Here is a 23,808-nt window from a genome sequence, read left to right on the forward strand (position 1 = left end):
GTGACATTTACATAGATTATGTGAAAGACCCCAATCCCAGACTTTGCTATGCCTAGTTTGCACAACTGTAAGTGATGATCAAGAGAATTTTATTTGCAGAGAATCTGTGCTAAGGCTCAAATTTTGGGCACGCAGTTAGTGTAACACTCTTGTGGGAAGGCAGAAAAACACTGTCTCATAAGTGTTATCATGATTGTAGCAGGAATTTAACTGCATTATCATCTTTTCAAATATATTACTATATATACCATTTCTTAAAAAATCTTTTTTAGCCCTATTAATCAGGGAAATAATAAACATGAGAAAAATATTCTGAACGCGTAACAGGAAGTTAGATCAAGTTATTCATAATTTATTGGATGTAAACTGGCATGCTAAAAATTTTAAAAGCCTCATTCAGTACCCTTCTTTGGGCTTCCTTCCAAGGAATATTTTTACAAGTTTGCAAACAGCTCTGTTGGTTCATAAAATTAAGCCTTGGGAGTAATAGTTCCATGTACCATGAGAACATCTGCCTCTTATCGCCTATTCATTTTGTATAATGGTTTGGTTCCATGTCTTTATGTGTAATCACTCATTATATATTTAAGCCGTAGTTTTCAGAAATACATTTCCTCTTAAAGAGACTAGATGGTTCTATGTGGCAGAAGACAGAATCAGTCTAACAATGTCCCTGACACTTCTCTTGAGTCTGCCTATTTAGAAATGTAGGAGAGCCTTTTTCCCCCTGTGATCCTGCACTTGTGTAAGAGAGATAATTTTATCTCTGCAGGAAATGGAAGAATTTGTCCAAAGTTCCGGCGAAGATGGTATTGTGGTGTTTTCTCTGGGGTCAATGGTCAAAAACCTCACAGAAGAAAAAGCCAATCTCATTGCCTCAGCCCTTGCCCAGATTCCACAGAAGGTTAGTACAAACTCCAGTCGTGGTGGGCAGCCGTTCTGCCAACTGGAGAGAGTGTGTGGTTAATAGTACTCTTTCTAGATGGAAGTTGTAACTCATCATACACCGAGCAGAACTGGCACCACCTTTAAGTAAAAATGTCTCAAAACATTAAAATGTATTTTGGGCACATTTTACCATTTGCCTACTGAGACTTCGCATTACTATGAAAATACATCTTTTTATGAAGTCACTTATTTTCAATGAAATAGAGATGAAAATGTTAAGATTCTAATAACCTTTTACTCTTTGAAACCTTATGACTTGCACTGACTCTTCCCAAAAGTTCTAAAGTGTGTTAGCTTCAAGGTCCAGGAAAAGAGAGATTACACATACAGTAGAGTAGAATCATGTTCAAGAATATACTTTATATTTCTAGGCTTTATTAGGATTCAATTAAAGTATAGTTGGTTTAGAAATAGAAGCCTAATCTTTCTAAAATAAATTTTCTACAGTTAAAACAATTAAAGATCCTAATGTTATTGTCAAACAGTATATATTTTCTAATTTATGACATTCAATTAACTTTAATTTTGTTAATTCTAGATTTCTACTCTTTATATACTTCCATTCACAAAATACCCTGTCTCTTTATATTTTTATATTAAAGTACGTAAAACTCTATAATTGTAAGTGTACTATTTAGGCCTGTCAAAACTCTGGATTTTTATTTTTAAACTTTTCTGTTAAAGTTTGCCACCTATTAGTATTTAATCTGAAAATCGTCATACAGAAAAGAAAAAAGAAGAAAGAAAAAAAATTATGTAACAAAATGTTAGCATCCTAACAACATACTCATTAAATAATAGAGTATAAACAAATCCTCTATTTCATTCCCCCTCAAAAACAAAAAAGGGAGAAAGAGAGAAAAAGAGAGAGAGAAAGGAAGGAAGGCAGGAAGGAAGGAAGAAAGAAAGAAAGAAAAAAGGAGGAAGGAAGGGAGGGAGGGCAGAAAGACAACAAATCATCCGAAAAGCAGCCAAAAAAATTTTAAAGCTAATTATATTTTTGGAAAACATTACATTTGAAACTTAAGAACTAGGATGGCCTCATGACAAGTAAAGTTACGTAGTATTCATGTTCGTTTTAATGCTTTTTAACCCTCATATTCTGCCTAAACTAGTCCTATTTATTTTCTATTTCTTCACACACAATCTCACTTCCAAAAGCTTTTAAGCAATAATACTATATTTAATAGACTATTAGTACAAGCCCTTTCAAAAAAGGTAAAGGCAAACAGTTTTACCTTATCTCTCAACGTTTGCAAACTACCTCTTTTGTATGTTCCTCTCAACTGTCACATAAAGGAGGATGGGCTAAGAAAGGGCGGGTTTGTGCACCACCTGCCGGCCATTGAGGGCAGAACAGGATGCTTAGAACTCAGAATTTGGAGGACATGTGCACCCCTCACACCCGCCTGGCTGGGATGTTAAGTCATTCAATATGTCAATGTCCCAGACTCTTTACTGATGACAGTGGTGATGCTCTGCTCCAGTCATGCCTGGTTTCCTGCCTGGGACGCGCCTGAGTCCTTGGAGCCATAGCCTGGGGAACAAGAGAGTCAGCCTTTTAGGCTACCTGAAAAAAAACCCCTCTATCCTGTCCCTAGAAAAGAGCTGCCGGTTTCCACCATCAGATTCTCCACTGGATCTTCAGCCTGTTAGGCACAGAGAACTGCAGCTCTGCTTAGAATAAAATCTTCCTTGATAAACTACTATGCAACCTGGATCAGTTTCACAAATAACTGAAACAGAAGATGAAAGTGAAAAATGTTTGGACTTGTCCCCATTTGGGAATTGAGGCCCAGAGTTGATTCCAAGAAAGCAAGAGCTATCTGAAGCATGTGGAATACAACTGTCATGCCTTGGAGCTTGTCAGGGAGGGAAGCAAACTTCACTTTTCTCTCATTTATCAATTCCTCTCAAAATACAAAGAAATAAGGAAGGACATTATGCTCATGACCCTCTCTATTCAATTATATTTTTATGCAAGAAAAGTAATCTGCGCTCATACCAGCTATAAAATATCTGAAAACAAAATAATGGTTATAGATTTAAATATGATATATTATATCTTGAATATCCAACAAATTATTTAGAACCCAATCTATGTTTCTTAAATTAATAAAACTTACAAATTATAATTTTTCTCCTTTCAGAACATCAAGTGGTATTTGCTGTTTTCAGATTTTAGTATACTTTTTCTTGAAAAACTTTCTTCACAATATTCTTTTGTTTATGACTTAAAGTTAACTGCTGTAACAGATATAAGTGAACATCAGTTGTTTGAACTTTTTATGAACTTCTGTATGCTTCATGTAATACCTCAACACAGGCTTTCAAATAGTCAAAAAAAAAAACTAAGATGGACTATATGATTTCTAAATAACTCTATGGCCTTAAAATGCCTTAATTTTGTGATTTTACTTGAAAAATTAAAGCATTGTCTTCCACAGGTTTTATGGAGATACAAAGGAAAGAAACCGGCCACATTAGGAGCCAATACTCGGCTCTATGACTGGATACCACAGAATGATCTTCTTGGTAAGACCAAGAAAAAAAAGCTGTACAGTTGGATGATGGGCAAGTAACTGTTTAACAGCAAGTAAATTCAATAAACATTTTAAATATTTAAATTTCCACATTTTACTTGCAGTTTTAAAGCAGATATAATTAAAGAATTGGCCCTTAATTTCATAGATTGATGCTTACTCTGGTTCATAAAAGAGAATCTTCAGTTAAGACTCTCATCACTCTTCAAGTTTCAATTTCGGTTCTGATATGACCTCCTCAGTAAGTCTTTCTAGACAACGCAGAGGAAGTTAATTCCACCTTTTTCAGGCATCACGATTTTCTGAGATAGCAATTCCCCATGTTCTTGGCTTTTGTAGAAAACACTGCCTTCTTCATTGAGTTATCCAATAGTTTTTTCCCCATCTCTCTCTGAAATTCTGTTAATGTATCATGTATCATGAAATCCTCACCACTTCTCATCCAATCCCCAAACTAGGTCATCCCAAAGCAAAAGGTTTTATCACTCATGGTGGAACCAATGGGATCTATGAAGCTATCTATCATGGGGTGCCTATGGTGGGAGTTCCCATGTTTGCTGATCAGCCTGACAACATTGCTCACATGAAGGCCAAAGGAGCGGCTGTGGAGGTGGACATAAACACAATGACAAGTGCAGATTTGCTCAACGCCTTGAGAACAGTCATTAATGAACCTTCGTAAGTACTACTACCTTTAAAGGCTTGTCATTAATTATGCTCCCCAGCATACTCAAAAATGTCCAATGTTTCATGCATTTCTAACTAGTGTATTTTCAAATAAGAACTATAACATGACCATTTAAAAACTATTTTATTATTTCATTTCCCAAATTGCTGAAGTGATTGAGATGAAAAAACAAACTAAGATTTCAAATATTCTATTAATGTTTTTTCAAAATAAATAATGTTGGTGATTACATAAATTCTTAGATATTTTTCTGGATAATCTGCTTATTTTATAAATAAATATATATGTTTATTTAAATATTATAACCATTCAGTAAGTACAAAAATGGAAGTGATAATTCACCCAATATTGATCATTCAAAAATAATCATTGTTAACACTCTGTGTATATCATTAATCAGTATATGCATATATACAGGGAGGAGTCGTTAGAGTAGTTAATAATTTTATAAATATTGATTGATACTATATATGTATTTTTAAACAAAATTTTAAATTTTATCTGATTCAGCTAAAGATAAAATAAATTTGTAAACTACATTTATAAACTATATGAACTTTAGATACAGATCATTATATCTTAATATTTTTCTCTGAAAGGTCTCACCAAGGTTGAGAATTAATATATATATACATAGTGTTTATTTTTAACAATGTGTTTTAATTTTAGCCACTAATAGTTGAATTGGAAGTTATCTCATCTCTAATATATATTACTTAAATTTTTGATTTGTCAATATTTATGGCACTTATTTTCCTCACAGTAATTCAATCTTCTCACATATTTTAAGAGAATCAATGTTCACCATTGAATCAGAGGTTCTTCAAAATATTTTGAATTCATTCTTAACTGAATGCTTCATGTGGAATTTTCTTTCATCAAAGAGTTGTGGACTCCCTGAAATCACAGTTAACAATATTTGCTCATTGCCTTGATGGGAGGATGACACCTATCTGAATATAACATACTTAGATCTCACTTTCTTTCCTTTTGAACTGTGCAGGGTTACTTATGATCTTCTGGCTTTAAATGCTGCTGTAGGGTTTTGAGGACTTTCTGATCAGTATTACTTTTTAAGAGTTTCTTGTTCAGCCTGGAAATAGTATTTTTTAAATACAGAAACTTAAACCTGGTATATCCTTACCATTTGTTTTCTACATTTTTCTGGGATTATAGTGTGTTCTTTTACCACTGTTAATCTAGGATGAAAATTATTCAATTTTTCTTTTCAGAAATTAATTTTTTTTGTTTATTAAAATGTCTTTTAGTTCCATTTTTAAACTTTATTTCAGGGACATCAGATTTTAATATTCCCTATGTTAAAATATTTGAGTTTGTTTTCTTTCTCTATTATTTTCTAACTGTTCTAATCATTTTTTGCTTTTCTTAATTTACTGAGATTCCATCAAATAGTCCATAAATTAGTAAATTCACTTTTTCATGAACATTGCTTGCTATTTGTAATTTTCTTATTAATCCTTTAAAGTGCTATTTTTAACAACTAATTTCAATAGCTCACCTTGTCTTTTGTTACCTCCTCTTGTTTCATAATCTGATCCTCGAGCTCTTATTCATAACTCTCACATTCTTACTCTACTCAAACTTTCCTCTTCTTTTGAATTATGTATTATGCCTAATTACATTCTAAGTCCGTTATTTTTATGTTCTTTTCCCCAATACTGTGTAAGTTGCTGTCATGTTTTTCATCTTGCTTTCACTATTTGCTCCACATTTGTATAAATACCTTATTTTAAAATTTGTTTCCAGTTTATCTCAGACTCAATTATTTTTATTCAGAGGCAAAACTTGAAGGATAGTTGTAATATTCCATTCACATTACTGAAACCTGCAATTTAGGAGGTAGGAGAGAAGGTAAACTTAAATGGAATTTTTTGCAGCTCTTTTTAGTGGAACTAGTCTGTGAAAAACCATCTGTTAAAACCCTAGCAGCAAGGTTTTCTAGACAAAGTGGTCAATGTATTCATTTCCAAAAGGGAAGACACTCAATATCTGCCTTGAACTCATCCTAAAAAGTCAGCCCTGGTGGTCCATTTTCCCCTCCCACTCACATTGCAGTCAAAAGATTTTTGTTAAGATACATATTCAAATCATAAATTTCAGAATATTATAGATATCCTCAGGATCTGGAAAGGGAGGTTAGGAGTTTCAGCAAGGCTTACTATGATCTTTTGTTTCTCATAAATGATGATCTTGATGTCTAATCTATTAGGCTATTACCAAGTTGTTAATTGCTGATAATTTGGTTCATTTTACTAAATATCAGAGTAGGTAAATTCTGTAATTTTTAAAAATTCTACTTCGTTTTATAGAAGGCTTACTAAATTTTCTTGTTGATTTGAAAACTATTGATGTGAAAAAATTATACTCTTAGAATTTCCCAGGAAAATACCTGAAATTACTTATTTTAAAAATACCTTAACTTTAACCCTAAACTTAATTCAAGTCTGAAATTATCTGGGAACAAAAGTGTTTAGTGTAGAGTATATATATAATGTATTTATATTCCATTTTCTTATTCCTTAAAGGAATTAAGGAACACGAAGATTACATTTAAATACATAAACCATAGCAATTTCATAATATTTTAACATAACAGTCATAAAACAGTGTACAACAAATATTAAGTAATCATCTTAATGGGCATAGTCATATTTTATCTTATCTCATTTGTAGGAAAGCTTACTGTATTTTTATTTGTATTCACATGTGCAAGTGTATCTGTCAAGTATATGCACATTTCAAATTTTAAATCTCTATCTATAAATGGAGAAAACCTTGAATAAAAATATGATTTGGACAGAGAGTCTCTTATCACCACTGTAGTTTGCCTAAAATGTATTAGGATGAAACTTGTGTAACTACTCTTCTAGTCCTACCTATATTTCAATCCGGTTGAAAGAGAGTATGAAAACAACAACAAAAAGCAAAACAAACAAACAGACAAAAAAGAGAGAGTATGACTATTCTTTCTCACTGTGCACAAAAAAAAAACACAAGTAAATTACCTCTTGCTGCTGGATGTTGTGTACCATGTTCACTGGTGAATGATGATTACATTTCTTCTTCTCTGATCCCAACAATGTCCAACTTGCACCAGGACATCTCTTCACATCTCTACCTTCTGTCATCTTCATGTCTCCAGGTTGGAACTTTTATCTCTAACACAAAACCAAAGGTAAACATACTAATTCTGGCTCAGCCACCAAGAAATCTCCAGTGAAGACAGAACATGCCTTTTGAAGACATACCTATAACTATTGTTGTTTGAGAGACTATTAGAGTTGTTAACTATTGCTCTTGTGGTGCCACATTGATTATGGGCTTTATGCTAGTGAGATATTTCTATTTACCTTAAAAACTCAAAACCCGTGTCCTTGTCATTTCTAAAATTACCTTAATATCTTCATCCAATCTTGACACTGCCAATATATAGACACTGTCTTTTGCATCACAAAGGCACAGGTGTGCACAATGGAGTGATTATCACAGTGTCAAGATCTCAGACATTGCAAAAATGTCTCACTACTGTTGACTATCAGTTTCTGTTTCTGTCATCATTAGTTAGTCTGACATTAGAGGCCATGCTTATGGACTCTCTAATGGGTATTTTCTCTCAAAATAGGGTTATTCAGAGTCTTGGTCTGGAACAGTCCTGGAAACTATAATTCACACAATACCAAAATTCCTTCTTGGAAAAATGAGGCTATACATTTACAACTGACTTATTCCATCTTTTTTATACGTTTGCATTTTACCACATTCCGTTAAGAATATATATCTTCCACACCCCTCTTTCACAACTCTTAACATGCTATGCGACCAGCAAATTTCATGTCACAGCAAGAATTAAAATGTTTTTCTCAACATACCTATGGCTTTTGGCTTGCATAGCGCATATCATGTATCGTATACTTACTTTTAATGAAAACAAAAGCTCTATAATTTCTATGTTTTTGTTTGGTTTTGCCTACCAGTTATAAAGAGAATGCTATGAGGTTATCAAGGATTCACCATGATCAGCCTGTAAAGCCCCTGGACCGAGCAGTCTTCTGGATCGAGTTTGTCATGCGCCACAAAGGAGCCAAGCACCTGCGGCCAGCTGCCCACGACCTCACCTGGTTCCAGTACCACTCTTTGGATGTGATTGGGTTCTTGCTGGCCTGTGTGGCAACTGCTGTATTCTTGGTCACAACATGTTGTTTGTTTTCTTGTCTAAAATTTGTTAAAACAGGAAAGAAGAAAAAGAGAGAATAGATCTTTCTAAGTTTGGTAAAGGCTTGTATGGGCAATTCTGTTCATTCTAGCCACAATGGCCTTAATGAAAACATAACATCTTCATCCTGTTTTCAAAATTCCCATTCCTCTCTACCTTAAGCTAGAGATAAAGTCTAGAATTCAACAATAGCATTAACTGGTGGGCATGTCCCATTCTTCTTCTGTCTTTTCCCAGGTGGCTTTACCCTCTTCCTCAAACATTCCTGACAAAGGTTCACTAATAATTTTATGTTTATTCTATTAATAATATCAATTTTTTCTTTATTTTTAACCTTAAGTGATATGCTGACTGACAATATGCTGAATCCTGGGGAACACACAAAATGTAAGCCAAAGTTGATAGATGCAGGGACCACAGAGAAAAAAATTCACAAGTTCCTCTAGAACATACAAATTAGGAAACCATCACAGGAGACTAGTATATCATAAGAGTAATGATTTCATTTGTCATAAAAATAAGTCTTTCTGCTTGCCCAGTGTTACTGGGGTCAGAGCACGAATTGATAATAATTGTGACGGCACATCACACCATGAAAGGTCTACAAATTTCCATTAAACACATAGATAATCATACCCACATTCCTGCCTTTAGTCAGCAAGTATTCTTGTGTGCCCTTTAGTGCAAGAGACTGAGCACTGCCTTCAAACAAGAGATCGATTGAATCATTGATTTTTTTCTCAGGGACAGAGAATGTAAGCAATATGTTAAGGGGGAACAGATAATTTTTAGAAAAAAATAACAAGAAATATAGGAAAATTTTAAATTAATTTTATGAAAATTTTAATTTACAGTACAATTGATAATCTTAAAGTTAAATGTCAATTCATTATATTTAAAAATCATTATGCTCATAATCTACAATTGCTATTTATAATCAAAGGTGTAGTTTTCTGTCAAAAACAAATATTTACCTGAAAGATACGATTATTATATTAGTTTTCAGTCTCTATCGCCTACAAATTTAAATTCATCAATAATTGTTATGCCAAGGATATAAGATGTTAGCAGACCTGTTTGACCAAAGATACGTTGTAGTAAACATGCATCAATGCAGAGCACTAAAGAGAAATGTTCATATTGGATTCAGCTTTGCATTAATTTAACAAATAGATTAAAGATTTTACTTTCTTTACCCATCATAAACTTAAAGACATGTCTAATTAAAGTTTTAATTTCAGTATTTGATATATAATTGAAGCAATAAATGACATCTATCAGCTTACTGGACTTTTTGAAATTCTTTTTTATTTCAATATGGTTTATCGAAAATTACTTCCAATTTAAAAATAATTGTATCACCAGAACATACAGGTATTTCCTCTTGAATATGTACATTACTGAAAATGCAAATAAATTTTACAAATTTTTTTGTGAAGGCTGAAAATGTGTTTGTTAAATGCTGTCTTTCTAAAAGAGTGATTCATGCGGATACATTTTGACTTTTACAATTATGTTTGGGGAAGAGTTGTTTATGTTTGTTCTATGCTCAATTTATTTCTGGTAATTAGAATGTAGCAAATAGCTAAGATCTAATGAGAGGTGGGCTGGCCATCCCTGGCCCTGAACACTGCCCAAGTGCAGGCACCCATTTGGTTTGACTTACTTCAGCTCTATAGCTGCTGCTCACCTGATTTCTCCCTTTCTGCCCTCTGATCATCTACAGGTTTCTTCCTTTGCCTGAGAATCATCAGAAGTCATCTGGCAAAAGTTCCTGGGTGATACCAACTGCATTAGCTAGAATAACTGCAGCATATATTTGGATTTTTTTTTAAAAAAAGGTTAAGAATGGACTTTCCTTAGCAGTCATTCATAAAACTGTTCATTCTAGGGTAATAAAGCAGAAACCAAGTCCCATCAGCCAGGGTACTTATACATAAATCTTACTTTCTCAGACCTTAGGTATGACCAAGAGACTGAACTTAATAGTTTTATTTACTTTGTTCATAAACATTCCACATGCCGTTTATCCTCTGGTCAGGGTTCTTTACCTGATAGGATGATCCAAATCTTTCTCCACTCCAAATCAATGTGAAAATATGTCTTGTCTGACTGGTTTGCCACAGCTTTCCACTGACTTTTACTATGGGACATCAGAGTACTGAGATGGATACTAGGCATAATTTTGCCTACACTTATCATGTGTCGGCAACCTAGTTTATCTTTGGTATTTTGGATAAATTACCACAGACAGGAGAGTAAGCCCTTCTCTAAGTGAATTCTGATGCAGAGGAGCTCAAAATAATTAAGAGGTATGCATGCTTCCAATCTAAGTAAATTATGTCCATATGCCTGGGTGGAATCACTGCTCTCTTGAGAAATGCAACCTCCAAACTGCCTGTCTCCAAGTTGTAATAATGAAAAACAAACTTGTCTAAGGGAAATAGGGAAGCATACTTGTTAGAGGATCCATTCCCACTTTCAACCCCCTGATATCGTAACCCATGTATTCAAACAGAAATACAGGATATATCGTATATCAGGCCATAATTTAAAGCATACACTGCCTCCTTTAAGACAGAACCAAAAATATACAGGGTATTAACCCCCAGCTAAAACCCTGAAAAGCTGTCATTACCTAATGGGGAACCTGATAAAATCAGCAAATTCCATGGATATTAGACTTTGTGGAATTTCCTCAGCTGTAAATATGTTTCCTGCTCATACAAAATGTTGATATCATTACCATGATTTTTATTAAGACTATGTCCCTGGTTTGTGATGCTGGCAGAAATACTGTAGAGAGGTTTTAAAAGCATTGGTAGGTTCCACAAAAGTCTAAGCCACCTGCAGAGACAATTTACTTGTTTTTCTGGACCTGCTTTGGCCTATTCTCATGTATACTATATCTATTTAATTGTAGAATGTTGCTGCTAATGTTCACTTATATTTTTGTTATTGCAAAATAATAGTCATCATAAGTAACAGTCACTTGGTACCCATGATCAGGTATTCATTCTCAACCAGAGCTCAATAACAAGCCAGGGACTGTTTCTTCTAATGGAGAAGAGACATCAGAAAAATAGGTCATAGTAGTGCTCCAGAATCCTAGGACTTCTATTTTTCTGACACTTATCAAACATTTATTTAACTATCTGCTATCTGCTACAAGCACAGCAGGTACACTTGGATATTCTTTCTTTTTTTTTTTTTTTTTAATTGTGGTAAAAAAAGATGATATCTACCTTCTTAGATTTTTGCATGTACAATACAGTACTGTTAGCTATATGCACAACGTTGTACGACAGATCTCTAGAACTTGTGCATCTTGCAGAACTGAAACTCATACTTCTTGAATAGCTACTCCCATTGTCCCTTCCCTCCAGCTGCTGGCATCCACCACTCTACTTTCTGCTACTATGAGTTTGATTATTTAAGATACCTCATATAAATGGAATTACGCAGTATTTTATTCTTCTATGACTGGCCTATTTCACTTAGCATAATGTCCTCAAGTTTCTTCCCTGTTGTAGCATGTGACAGGATTTCCTTCATTTTTGATGCTGAATAATATTCCATTGTATGTATATACCACATTTTCCTTATCCATTCATCTGTGGATTTACATTTAGTTTGCTCCTATATCTTATTGTGAATAATGCTGCAATGAACATGTAAGTGCAGATATCTCTTTGAGATAGTGATTTCAATTATTTTGGATAAATACCCAGAAGAGAAATTGCTGCATCATATGGTAATTCAATTTTTATTGTTTGGGGGAATCCCCTTACTGTTTCTAATAGTGGACACACAATTTTACATTCTCACCAACAGTGCATAAAGATTCCAACTTCTGCAGATCCCTGCCAATACTTGTTATTTTTTGTTTGTTTGTTTTATAATTGCCATCCTAACAGGTATGAGGTGATATCAAACTGGTTTTTATTTGCATTTTCCTAATTATTAGGGATGTTGAACATCTTTTCATATACACATACATGTTCACCATTTGTATATTATCTTTGCAGAAATGTTTATTAAAGTCTTTTGCCTATTTTGTAATTAAGTTTTGTGGGGATTTTTGCTACTGAGTTGTAGGAGTCCCTTATATATTTTGGATATTAACCCCTTATCAGATATGTGATTTGCAAATCTTTTTTCCATTTCATTAAGTTGCCTTTTAAATCTTCTAATGGTTTCCTTTGTTTTGTAGAAGTTTTTAGTGAGATGTAATCTTACTTGTCTATTTTTGCCTTTTTTTTCCTGTGCTTTCGGTGTTGTATCCAATACATCATGGTCAATACCAATGCCATGAAACTTTTCCTCTGTTTTCCTCTTGGGGGTTTGCAATTTCAGGTCTTACATTTAAGTCTTTAATGCATTTTGAGTTAATCTTTGTGCATGATGTAAGATAAGAGTCCGATCTCATTTTTTTGCATGTGGATATCCAGGTTTCACAACACTAGTTTTTAAAGACACTATCATTTCCCCACAGTGTATTCTTGGTGCCTTGTCAAAAATCAGTTGACCATATATGTGTGGGTTTATTTTTGGACTCTTTACTCTGTTTCATTGGTCTATATGTCTGTCTTTAAGTCAGAACCATACTATTTGCAATATGTTTGAAATCAGGTAGTGTGATGCCTCCAGCTTTGTTATTCTTTCTTGAAATTGTTTTGGATATTTGGGGCCTTTTGTGGTTCCAAATCAATTTTAGAATTTTTTTCTATTTCTGTAAAAATTTGCATTTGGATTTTGATAAGGATTTCATTGAATCTGTAGATCGTTTAGGGTATTATGGACATTTAATAATGTTAGTACTTCCAATGCATGAGCACAGGATGCCGTTCCACTTATTTGTGTCCTCTTTAATTTCCTTTATCAATGTTTTGTAGTCTTAACTATCCAAGTCTTTCACCTCTTTAGCTAAGTTTATACCTAAGTATATTTGGCTAAGTATGTTCCTTTTAATGTTGTTATAAATGGGACTGTTTTTTAAATTTCCTTTTCAGATAGTTCATTGTTAGTGTGTAGGAAACAATTTTTTTAAATACATTTATTTATTTATTTTTGGCTGCGTTGGGTCTTCGTTTCTACGTGTGGGCTTTTCTCTAGTTGCGGCGAGCGGGGGCTACTCTTTGTTGTGGTGCACAGCCTTCTCACTGCGGTGGCTTCCCTTGCTGCGGAGCACGGGGTCTAGGCGCGCAGGCTTCAGCAGCTGTGGCACGGGGGCTCAGTAGTTGTGGCTCGAGGGCTCTAGAGCGCAGGCTCAGTAGCTGTGGTGCGCGGGCTTAGTTGCTCCGTGGCATGTGGGATCTTCCCAGACCAGGGCTCAAACCCATGTCCCCTGCATTGGCAGGCGGATTCTTAACCACTGCGCCACCAGGGAAGTCCAGGGAAAAATTTTTATATTGATTTTGTAATCTGCAAACTTACTGAATCAGTTGATTTGTTCTAACAGTTTTTTGTGGAATCTTTAGGGTTTTCCACATAGAAGATCATGCCTTCTGTGAATAGATTTTACTTCTTCTGTTTCAATTTGAATGGATATTATATCTATTTCTTTCCTGATTGCTCTGGCTAGAACATCCAGTACTGTATTGAATATATGTGGCAAAAGTGAGCATCTTTGCCCTGTTTCTGATCTTTAGAGGAAAAATTTTCATTTTTTCACCATTGAGTATGACATTAGCTGTGAGCTTTTCATATGTGACCTTTGTTATGTTAGGTAATTTCCTTCTATTCCTAGTTTGCTGAAAGTTTTTATCATGAAAAGGTGTAGGATTTGTCAATTCTTTTTCTGCATATTGAGATGATTATGTGATTTTTTTAGCCTTCATTTTGTAATGTGGTGTATCATATTGATTGATTTTCTTATGTCGAAACATCCTAGGAATAGAGCCTACCTGGTAAGAGTGTGTGATCTTTTTTAACATGCTGTTGAGTCTTCTTTGATAGTATTTTGTTGAGGATTTTGCATCTATATTCATCAGAGATATTGGCCTATAGTTTTCTTTTAAGTGTCCTTATCTGGCTTTGGTATCAGGATAATGCTGGCCACATGAAATGAATTTGGGTGTGTTTTCTTCTCTTCAAATTTTTGGAAGAGTTGCGAAGGATTGACATTAATTCTTCTTTAAATGTTGGTAGGATTCATCAGTGAAGTCACCTGTTCCTGGGCTTTGCTTTGTTGGGAGACTTTTGATTACTGATTCAATGCCCTTACTACTTACAGATCTGCTCAGATTTTCAATTTCTTCATGATTCAGTCTTGGTAAGTTGTATGTTTCTAGAAATTTATTCATTTCTTTTAAGTTCACCAATTTGTTGTCATATAATTGTTCATAATAGTCTCAATATTCTTTTTATTTCTGTGGCATAATTTTTAGTGTCTCCTTTTTCATTTCTGATTTTGAGTTTTCTGTTTATTTATTTTAGTCTAGCTAAAATTTTGTTGAGTTTGTTGATCTTTTCAAAAACAACTCAGTTTTATTGATTTTTAATACTGCTTTTCTATCCTCTAGTTCATTTATTTCTGCTCTAATTTTTATTATTTTCTTCTCTCTACTAATTTTGGGCATAGTTTGTTCTTCTTTTTCTACTTCCTTGAGGTGTAAAGTTAGGTTTTATTTGAGATCTTTCTTCTTTTCTAATGTAGGTGTTTATCATTAAAAACTTTCCTCTTGGAACAGCTTTTGCTGCGTCTCACAAGTTTCGGTATCTTGTATTTTCACTCTTGTTTATCTTAAGATATTTTCTAATTTCACTTTTAATTTCTCCTTTGATCCATTGATTTTTCAAGAGTGTGTTGTTTCATTTCCACATATTTGAATATTTTCCAGTGTTCCTTCTACTATTAATTCCTAGTTTCATTCCATTGTAATAGAAAAGGATACTTGGTATATTTTCAATCTTCTTAAATTTGTTAGGACTTCTGTTTGACCTAATATGTGATCTATTGTGAAGAACATTCTGTTGCTCTTAAGAAGAATATGTATTCTACTGCTGTTGGGTGCTATCTTTTATATATGTCTGCTAGGTCCATTTGGTCTATTGTTTCATTTGAGTATGCTACTTCCTTATTGATCTTCTGTCTAGATTTCTATCTATTATTGATAGTGGGATATTAAATACTATTATTGTATTGCTATCTATTTCTCTCTTCAGTTCTGTCAATGTTTCCTTCACATATTTGGGTGTTCTGATACTGGGTGTGTATATATTTATAATTTTTATATTTTCCTGGTGTATTGACACTTATTATCTAGTGTCCTTCTTTGTCTTTTCAGCAGTTTTTGATTTAAAATCTATTTTGTCTATGTTGTCTAATGTCATTACAACTGCTCTCTTTATTTTAGTGTTTGATCTTTTAAAAAAATTTATTGAAATATAGTTGATTTATAATATTGTTAGTTTCAGGTGTACAGCAAAGTGAGTCAGTTGTGTATATATATATATATATATATATATATATATATATACTCTTTTTAAGATTCTTTTCCATTATAGGTTATTATAAGATACTGAGTATAGTTCCCTGTACTATACAGTATGTCCTTGTTCTATATATATATATATATATATATATACACTAGTGTGTATATTTTAATCTCTAACTCCTAATTTATCCCTCCCTTCCCCCTTTGATAACTATAAATTTGTTTTCTATGTCTGTGAGTCTGTTTCTGTTTTGTAAATAAGTTCATCTGTATCATTTTTTTAGATTGCACATATAAGTGATATATGATACTTGTCTTTGTTTGATTTACTTCACTTAGTATGATCATCTCTAGGTCCATCCATGTTGTTGCAAATGGCATTATTTCATTCTTTTTATGGCTGAGTAATATTCCATTGTGTATATGTACCGCATCTTCTTTATTCATTTATCTGTCAATGGACACAGGTTGCTTCCATTTCTTGGTTATTGTAAATAGTGTTACTATGAACATTGGGGTGCATGTATCTTTTCAAATGAAAGATAAAACTATAATGACTGTTCTCTTTTTTGGTACCATTTGCATGGAATAACATCTTTCATCCCGTCACTTTCAGTCTGTGTGTCCATATAGCTGAAATGAGTCTCTTGTAGACAGCATATAGTTAAGTGTTTTTTAAAAAAATAATCATTCAGGGAAGTCATTTGCTGGCTCTAAGAATTAGCTAGACCTGGGAGGAGCTAGCTCCAGGATCCCTCCAGGATCAAGGTCCCAAATACCAGAGCATCAAGTACACAGAAAATAAGGAAACATAGTCAATACAAACACATAAAGAGAAAGAACACTATGTGAACAAGAAGATAGCCATCTAAATGTCAAGAAGAGAGATCCCAGAGAAAGCAACTCTGGAAACATCTTGATTTCAGACTTCTAGCCTTCAGAACTCAGGAAAAAAATTTACTGTCTAAACCACACAATCTGTGGTACTTTGTTATGGCAGCCCTAGAAACCTAATCCAATGAGCATTGTAATTTACCGCCGCTATTAGATTTGGGGACTGATAGTCATGATTTCAATTCAGCTACATCACATAAGGTATTATTTTACAACTTCCATACAGGATTTTGTTTCTTCATCCATGAGTTATGAGTTCAAGGTCTTAACCTAATCTTTTCTGTTTCTGTGTTTTTCAACTTAGTCAGAAGCACTCATCTCCATCTGAAACTTCCATTAAAATCACAGTGAGCTAATTTGAACTCACAAAGCTTACTCACCATAAACATTTCAACACATTTCAAATTATAACACATTTCAAACCAAGATTATTTGAAGAGTCATGATACAACTTTATATAGACTGAATTGTGTCCCTCCCCAAATTTCATATGTTGAAGCCTTAACCAGCTATGTGACAGTGTTTAGAGACAGGGCCTATAAGAATGTAATTAAGGTTAAGTGAGGTCATAAATGTGGAGCCCTAATCCAATGGATTAGTTTCCTTTTAGGAAGAGACTATAGAGCTTGCTCTCTCTCTCTCTTTCTCTCTCTCTCTGTCCACCATGCGAGGACACAAGAAAAAAGCAGCTGTCTGCAAGCCAGAAAGAGAGTCCTCAGCTCTCACCAAAAACAGAATCAGCCAGCACCTTGATTTTCGGTATCCCAGCTTTCAGAACTGTGAAGAAATAAAATTCCTGTTGTTCAAGCCACCTTGTCTATTTTGCTATGGCAACCTGAGCAGACTAATACACCACTATATGAAAACATTACAATGTTTTAGCTTCTTCTGTCAAGGAAGGTATCCATATATTAATCAAATATGATAACAACCTCAGATTCTAACTATATAGTCTCTTTCCTGAGGCCATGACTATTACCAAACCAGAATCACTGAGTTTCCATGCAGATAAAAAAATTCACCTCAGATATTTCGAATTGGGATACTTTAATGAAAAGAGTACTTAACAAATATCTGGACAATGTGAAGGGAACTGAAAGGAATAGTGAGGCACCCAAAGACTAGCAAAAGTGGAAGCCATTAATATCCCATTAGGCTAAACCATAAAGGAAAGCAGTAACGTTCCAAGAAATTAGTGAGAATTGGAACATGGAGGAAGAAACAGATGGCAAAAAATGTAGTAATGGAAGGATAAAGCAATTACTGAAGACACGGTCCCAATCCAGGAAGAGAACAGTGACGAAATACAATTACTCTTCCCCCATTGTCTAAATCCAGCCAGAAGCCACATAGCAGAGGAATTTAGTTGATATAGTGCACAAAGCTGAGCATCCTGAGATCCAAAATTAGAAAATAAAATTGAGGATAATAGATCTGGGGAGATAAATGAAGAATAATTAAAGCATTCCAGGGTCACCATTGAGAGCAGAGACAGAGGAACAGGAGCTATGAAGTGAGAATAAGAAAGAGTGGCTAGTTATTAGGAGCAAAACTGGGGGTTCTGTTGTTAGGGAACCAGGAGAAGATGATTCAAGAATAAAGGAATTAACAATTGTGAAATAATTTAAGTATTCTAACTGATACATGGTATAAAACCAAGGAACTTTGTGCCTTCGTTGATATGAACTTGAACATGAAAAAAAAATCAATAACAAGCACACTGCCATACAATGGTTATATCTGAGAAGTAGCTGAGCTGAACTTTGAATCATAGGCTAAACCACAAAATACTTACATAAACTAATTTTTGCAGCAGCTCCCTTTAGAGCCATTGAAACAAAGACACTTAAAATATATTTGGATATTTTCTTGTAAAACTGCTTTAAATTTTAAAAATCATTTCCTTTAGCAAATGCTGTCTGAATGTATTAATTTTCTATTTCAAAGATAGAGTATAAGTTTTTTTCACATTTCCTTCAAGTTCTACAGGCACTCAAGTGTTTTAAACTCAAGCTAGGCACTGCTTATGTTCTTCCATATACTGAGAAGCACTCTCTTTATCTTACCTACCATCAAATTACAGCTGGCAGCACTTCAGAAACCTTCCAGCACTCCTGGTGAACTCTGTGTCCTTTGCCAGCTCTAGGCAGTGACCTTCGCTCCTGTTCTACTGGGAATGTGTCCAGGCTTTATGAACCGCTTCATACTCCCCTGTCTCCATCTGAGGCCCCACTTCTCTTTCTCCATATTTTGCCATCCTCATGTAGTAGTAGGAGAGGCTTGTGTCAATTGCAGTCACCACTCATAGTAAATGAGTAGGGGCTGCAAAAAATAGAATTATTTTTGATTTCCAGCTCCAGTGATAAGGATCAAACACTTATCAAAGTAAAGAAAATAAGTTCTTTTCATATAATCTTATCTCTTTTCCATCATTTCCCTAAAACGTCAATGTAATCCCATACCTAATTCAGTGATAAACCTCGGGATTTTTGTTAGAAGGTAACACTACCTTTTTAAAACTCTTTCACTAACGCTTCAATTGTCCGGCTTCCTAAGTGCTGCCAGTCCTGTTTGTTTCCTTGTATATAACTGCTGGTCTTACCCATTAGCTTTTTGGAAAAGCAAACAAAGTACTTGCACAGGCCACAGAATGAGAAATACCAGTGCAGGCCACAGAATGACAAATACCACTACACCTGAGACTGTGAAGTGGAAATCTTTATATCTTGTTTTGGTGTTACTCATCTGGAATTAATAAAATAGCAGAGATGTGATCCTTTCATTATCTCTGGCTAATGAGGCAAAGTCTGTGTGGCTGTACAATTGTGTGAATAAAGCAGTTTGATTACAAAATATCCCATGTTTAACTTCCTTGATATGTTTTCTGATTTACAGACATTTTTTTGCAATAACAGTAGCTTGTTCGTTTTCACCATTGTAATATCCCATTACATCAATATACCACAATTATTTACCCAAATTTGTGTGTATAACTGCATTGTAAATCTAAAAAAGATTTCAATACCACATTTTCTTTATCACAACACTGTAGATATAATCAAAATATCCACCTCAATTTTTCACTTAATTTTACACTTTTCATGTACTTCTATCAAAGTTTCCCTTATAGTTAAGGTAATGTTATTAGCTGCACTCACATAGAATTATTATAGTTTCCCAGTGAACTGAAAATTTTAATATTTTTTTCTCAGTGATTTTGTTTTTGATAATGCTTTTTTAGTCAAAGTAAATTATTTTCTAATATCAATATAACAATATCTGCATTCTTTAGTCAAGTATATATGTGATATATTTTTCATATATTTACTTTAAATGTGTAAATGTTGTAATGCTTTAGATGTTGTCTTTTTATCTAAAATATAATTAGATATTTTTTAATCTACTGTTTATGAGTATTTTCTAAACACAAAATTTTAATCTGCATTTATTTATTTGGAAACTACTATATTTCATTGTCATTATCTTTTCATGGGTTTTCTGGATTTCAGTTTATATTTTCCCATTTTTCTTTTGTTTTTAGAATTGGATGCTTTTTGTTTTGCTGTGCTTTTCCTTTTTAATTTTTTTTCTACTTATTTGGAAGTTACACACTATACTAACATCTAGGTATACCTCTTTTACCCAGTGCATAACTGAATTTTTATAACCTATATAAGCTTTACATCTTTTACTTGGAAATTTTTATCCAGTGATATAGTCTAGTGAAACTGACATATTTTACTTTTATAATCATTTTATATATTTCAATTTCTCTGATTTTTAAAAATTATTTTTCTTTTTGGCTTTTTATTATGTTCTTATGGACTAGAAGTTTTATTATATCTTTTATTAAAGTATAAATGAATTACAAAATTATATTTGTTTCAGGTGTACAACAAAATGACTCAACATTTTTATGCATTACTAAATGATCATTAGTATAAGTCTAGTTACAACATGTCACCATACAAAGATACTACGATATTATTGACTATATTCCCTATACTGTACATTACATCACTTTGGCTTATTTATTTTATAACTGGAAGTTTGTACCTTTTAATCTCCTTCACCTATTTCACTCATTCCCCCAGCCCTCTCCCCTCTGGAAACCACCTGTTTGTTTTCTATATCTATCTATGAGTCTGTTTCTGTTTTCTTATGTTTGTTTGTTTTATTTTTAGATTTCACATATAAGGGAATTAAATGATATTTGTCTTTCTCTGTCTGACTTATTTCACTAAGAATAATACCTTCTAGGTCCATCCATGTTGTCGCAAATGGCAAGAATTCTTTCTTTTATATGACTAATATTCCATCATGTTTGTGTATATATATGTGTGTGTGTGTGTATATATATATATATATATATATATATACACACACACACACATATATATACATGCACACACATATACCACACTTCCTTATCCAGTCATCTGTTGATAGGCATTTAGGTTGCTTTCATACCTTGGCTATTAAAAATAATGCTGCAACGAAAATAAGGGTGCATATGTCTTTCTGAAATAGAGTTTTCAGTTTCTTTGGATAAATACCCAGAAGTGGAATTGTTGGATCATATGGTAGCTCTATTCTTAATTTTTTGAGGAAACTATATACTATTTTGCATAGAGGCTATACCAATTTACATTCCCAACAAAAGTGCATGTGGGTCAAATAAATAAATAGTTACACAGAAAGTGGAAATACTCTTGCTATATTATCTAGTTCAAATTCCACTAAAACTTTAAAAATAATCACTTCTTTAAAGTTGGTGTGTATACCACCTAGTCTGTTTTTATTCCTTAATTATTTAATTCTATATATTTCCGCATTCTCTCCTAATTACTCACCAACTCTGAACTCTTATATTTGTTCTAGCAAAAAAAAATTATCCTAATCTTAACCACCTGTCTCTACAATCTCAAATGTACAACGTTTTGTTCTTATTATTGAGAAAACTAATATATTTATAAACTTGAAGTTAATGATTATTACTACTATAACTTTATGAAAGTTAAACAAAAATCTGAGATGCAACTATTCAATATACAAATGATTTCCCAGAAAATAAACATGGAGCATGACAGGTCTTTCCTCAAATGATGAGTTTGATAAATATATCTGACTTGTTATATATGTATCATCTTCCAAATGGTGCAAAATCCTCCTTTCATGCCTTGATACAAACCCAACACTTTGAAAATTTATTTCATAACACATCAACACTCAAAATTCAAATTTGTTCCTATATACCACTGTACAAATTTGCTACAGCCAACGCTGCAAAGTAGTATAAGCTGGGTGGTTTAAACAATAAAAATTTATTTTCTCACAATTCTGAAGGCTTGAAGTCTAAAGTCAAGGTGTCAGCAAGGTTGGTTTCATCTAAGATCTCTCTCCTTGGCTTACATATGGTCATCTTCCTCTGATGTCTTCACATGGTCTTCTGACAAGTCCTCCATATAAGGTGGGCCCTATATGACCTTATTTTACCTTAATTCCTCTTTCAAAGTCCTATCTCCAAATAAACTCACATTCGGAGGCACTTGGGGTTAGTACTTTTTGGAGGGACACAATACAGCCCATAACAAACACCATTTAAAATTTCAAAATAAATGCTATATTTTGACCAAAACATCAGTAGTAAATTAGAGTATGATTCCTCAAAGTATACACCTATCGTCACCCCAATATTAAGAAAATACAACAGTGAGAGAAAATATTCTACTCAAATAAATATTTATTTTTTTTCAGATTTGAAAAAGCATGATATTCACATTGATTACAATAACTCTAAAAATGATTGTAACACTGAAACAGCGCTTAGTATACAAAAAAAGTCATATATATATACATATGTATGTATATATATTGGGTGGGCCAAAAAGTGCCTTCGGTTTTTTAAGTAAAAATAAAAGACACATTTTTCATTTTCACCAAGAACTTTATTGAACAACCTATCCACCCTTTTATTCCACTACCTTCTGCCATTTTTCAGGCAACTTCATAATTCCATCTTCTCAACACTCTTTATCTTTTTGAGCAAAGAACAGTTCCAGGTGACTTTTACAGTCTTCCAGGGAATTGAAATTTTTTCCATTAAGAGAATTTTGTAAAGAACGAAATAAATGGAAAACTGAAGGTGCAATGTCTGGTGAATACAGCAGATGAATCATAACTTCCCAGCCAAGCTGTAACAGTTTTTTGCCTGGTCATCAAACAAACACGCGGTCTTGAGTTATCCTGATGGAAGATTATGCATTTTCTGTTGACTAATTCTGGACACTTTTCGTTGAGTGCCATTTTCAGTTGGTCTAATTGGGATCAGTACTTGTTGTAATTAATCGTTTGGCTTTCCAGAAGAAGCTCATAATAGGGGACTCCCTTCCAATCCCACCATATACACAACATCACCTTCTTTGGGTGAAGACTGGCCTTTGGTGTAGTTGGTGGTGGTTCATTTCTCTTGCTCCATGATCTCTTCTGTTCCACATTTTTGTACAGTATCCACTTTTCATCACCCATCACAATTTGCTTTAAAAAAGGAACGTTTTCATTACATTTCAGTAGAGAATCGTATGAGGAAATATAGTCAAGAAGTTTTTGTTACCTTAACTTATGAGGAACCCAAACATGAAAGCGATTCATATAACCAAGCTGGTGCAAATGATTTTCAACGCTTGATTTGGATATTTTGAGTATGTTGGCTATCTCCCTCATGGTGTAACGTTGATTTTTCTCAATTATTGTTTCAGTTTGATCGGTATCAACTTCAACTGGTCTACATACCGTGGAGCATCGTCCAGCGAGAAATCTCCAGCACGAAACATCGCAAACCACTTTTGACACATTCGATCAGTCACAGCACCTTCTCCACACGCTGCACAAATCTTTTTTTACGTTTCAGTTTTTACTTTTCTTGAAATAATAAACATAATATGCCGAAAATGTTGCTTTTTTTCTTCCCTCTTCAATATTACAATGGTTACACAAAAATGCACCAATTTTGATAAGTCTTTTTATAAATGCATGCTAATATGACAGCTGTCACATGCAATC

General features: G+C 33.6%; 1 protein-coding gene across 1 annotated transcript in view; it reads left to right on the forward strand.

The window, feature by feature from the left end:
- The window catches only part of LOC132366472 (UDP-glucuronosyltransferase 2A2-like), a 47,612-nt gene extending 39,158 nt beyond the window's left edge, over positions 1 to 8,454 (forward strand). Inside the window, 4 exon segments of the mRNA XM_059924067.1 lie at positions 773 to 904; positions 3,396 to 3,483; positions 3,950 to 4,169; positions 8,175 to 8,454. Of these exon segments, the coding sequence (XP_059780050.1) occupies positions 773 to 904; positions 3,396 to 3,483; positions 3,950 to 4,169; positions 8,175 to 8,454 (720 nt within the window).
- The last annotated feature ends 15,354 nt before the right edge of the window (positions 8,455 to 23,808 follow it).

This window comes from Balaenoptera ricei, chromosome 5, assembly GCF_028023285.1.
Source record: "Balaenoptera ricei isolate mBalRic1 chromosome 5, mBalRic1.hap2, whole genome shotgun sequence".
NCBI classification, from domain to species: Eukaryota; Metazoa; Chordata; class Mammalia; order Artiodactyla; family Balaenopteridae; genus Balaenoptera; species Balaenoptera ricei.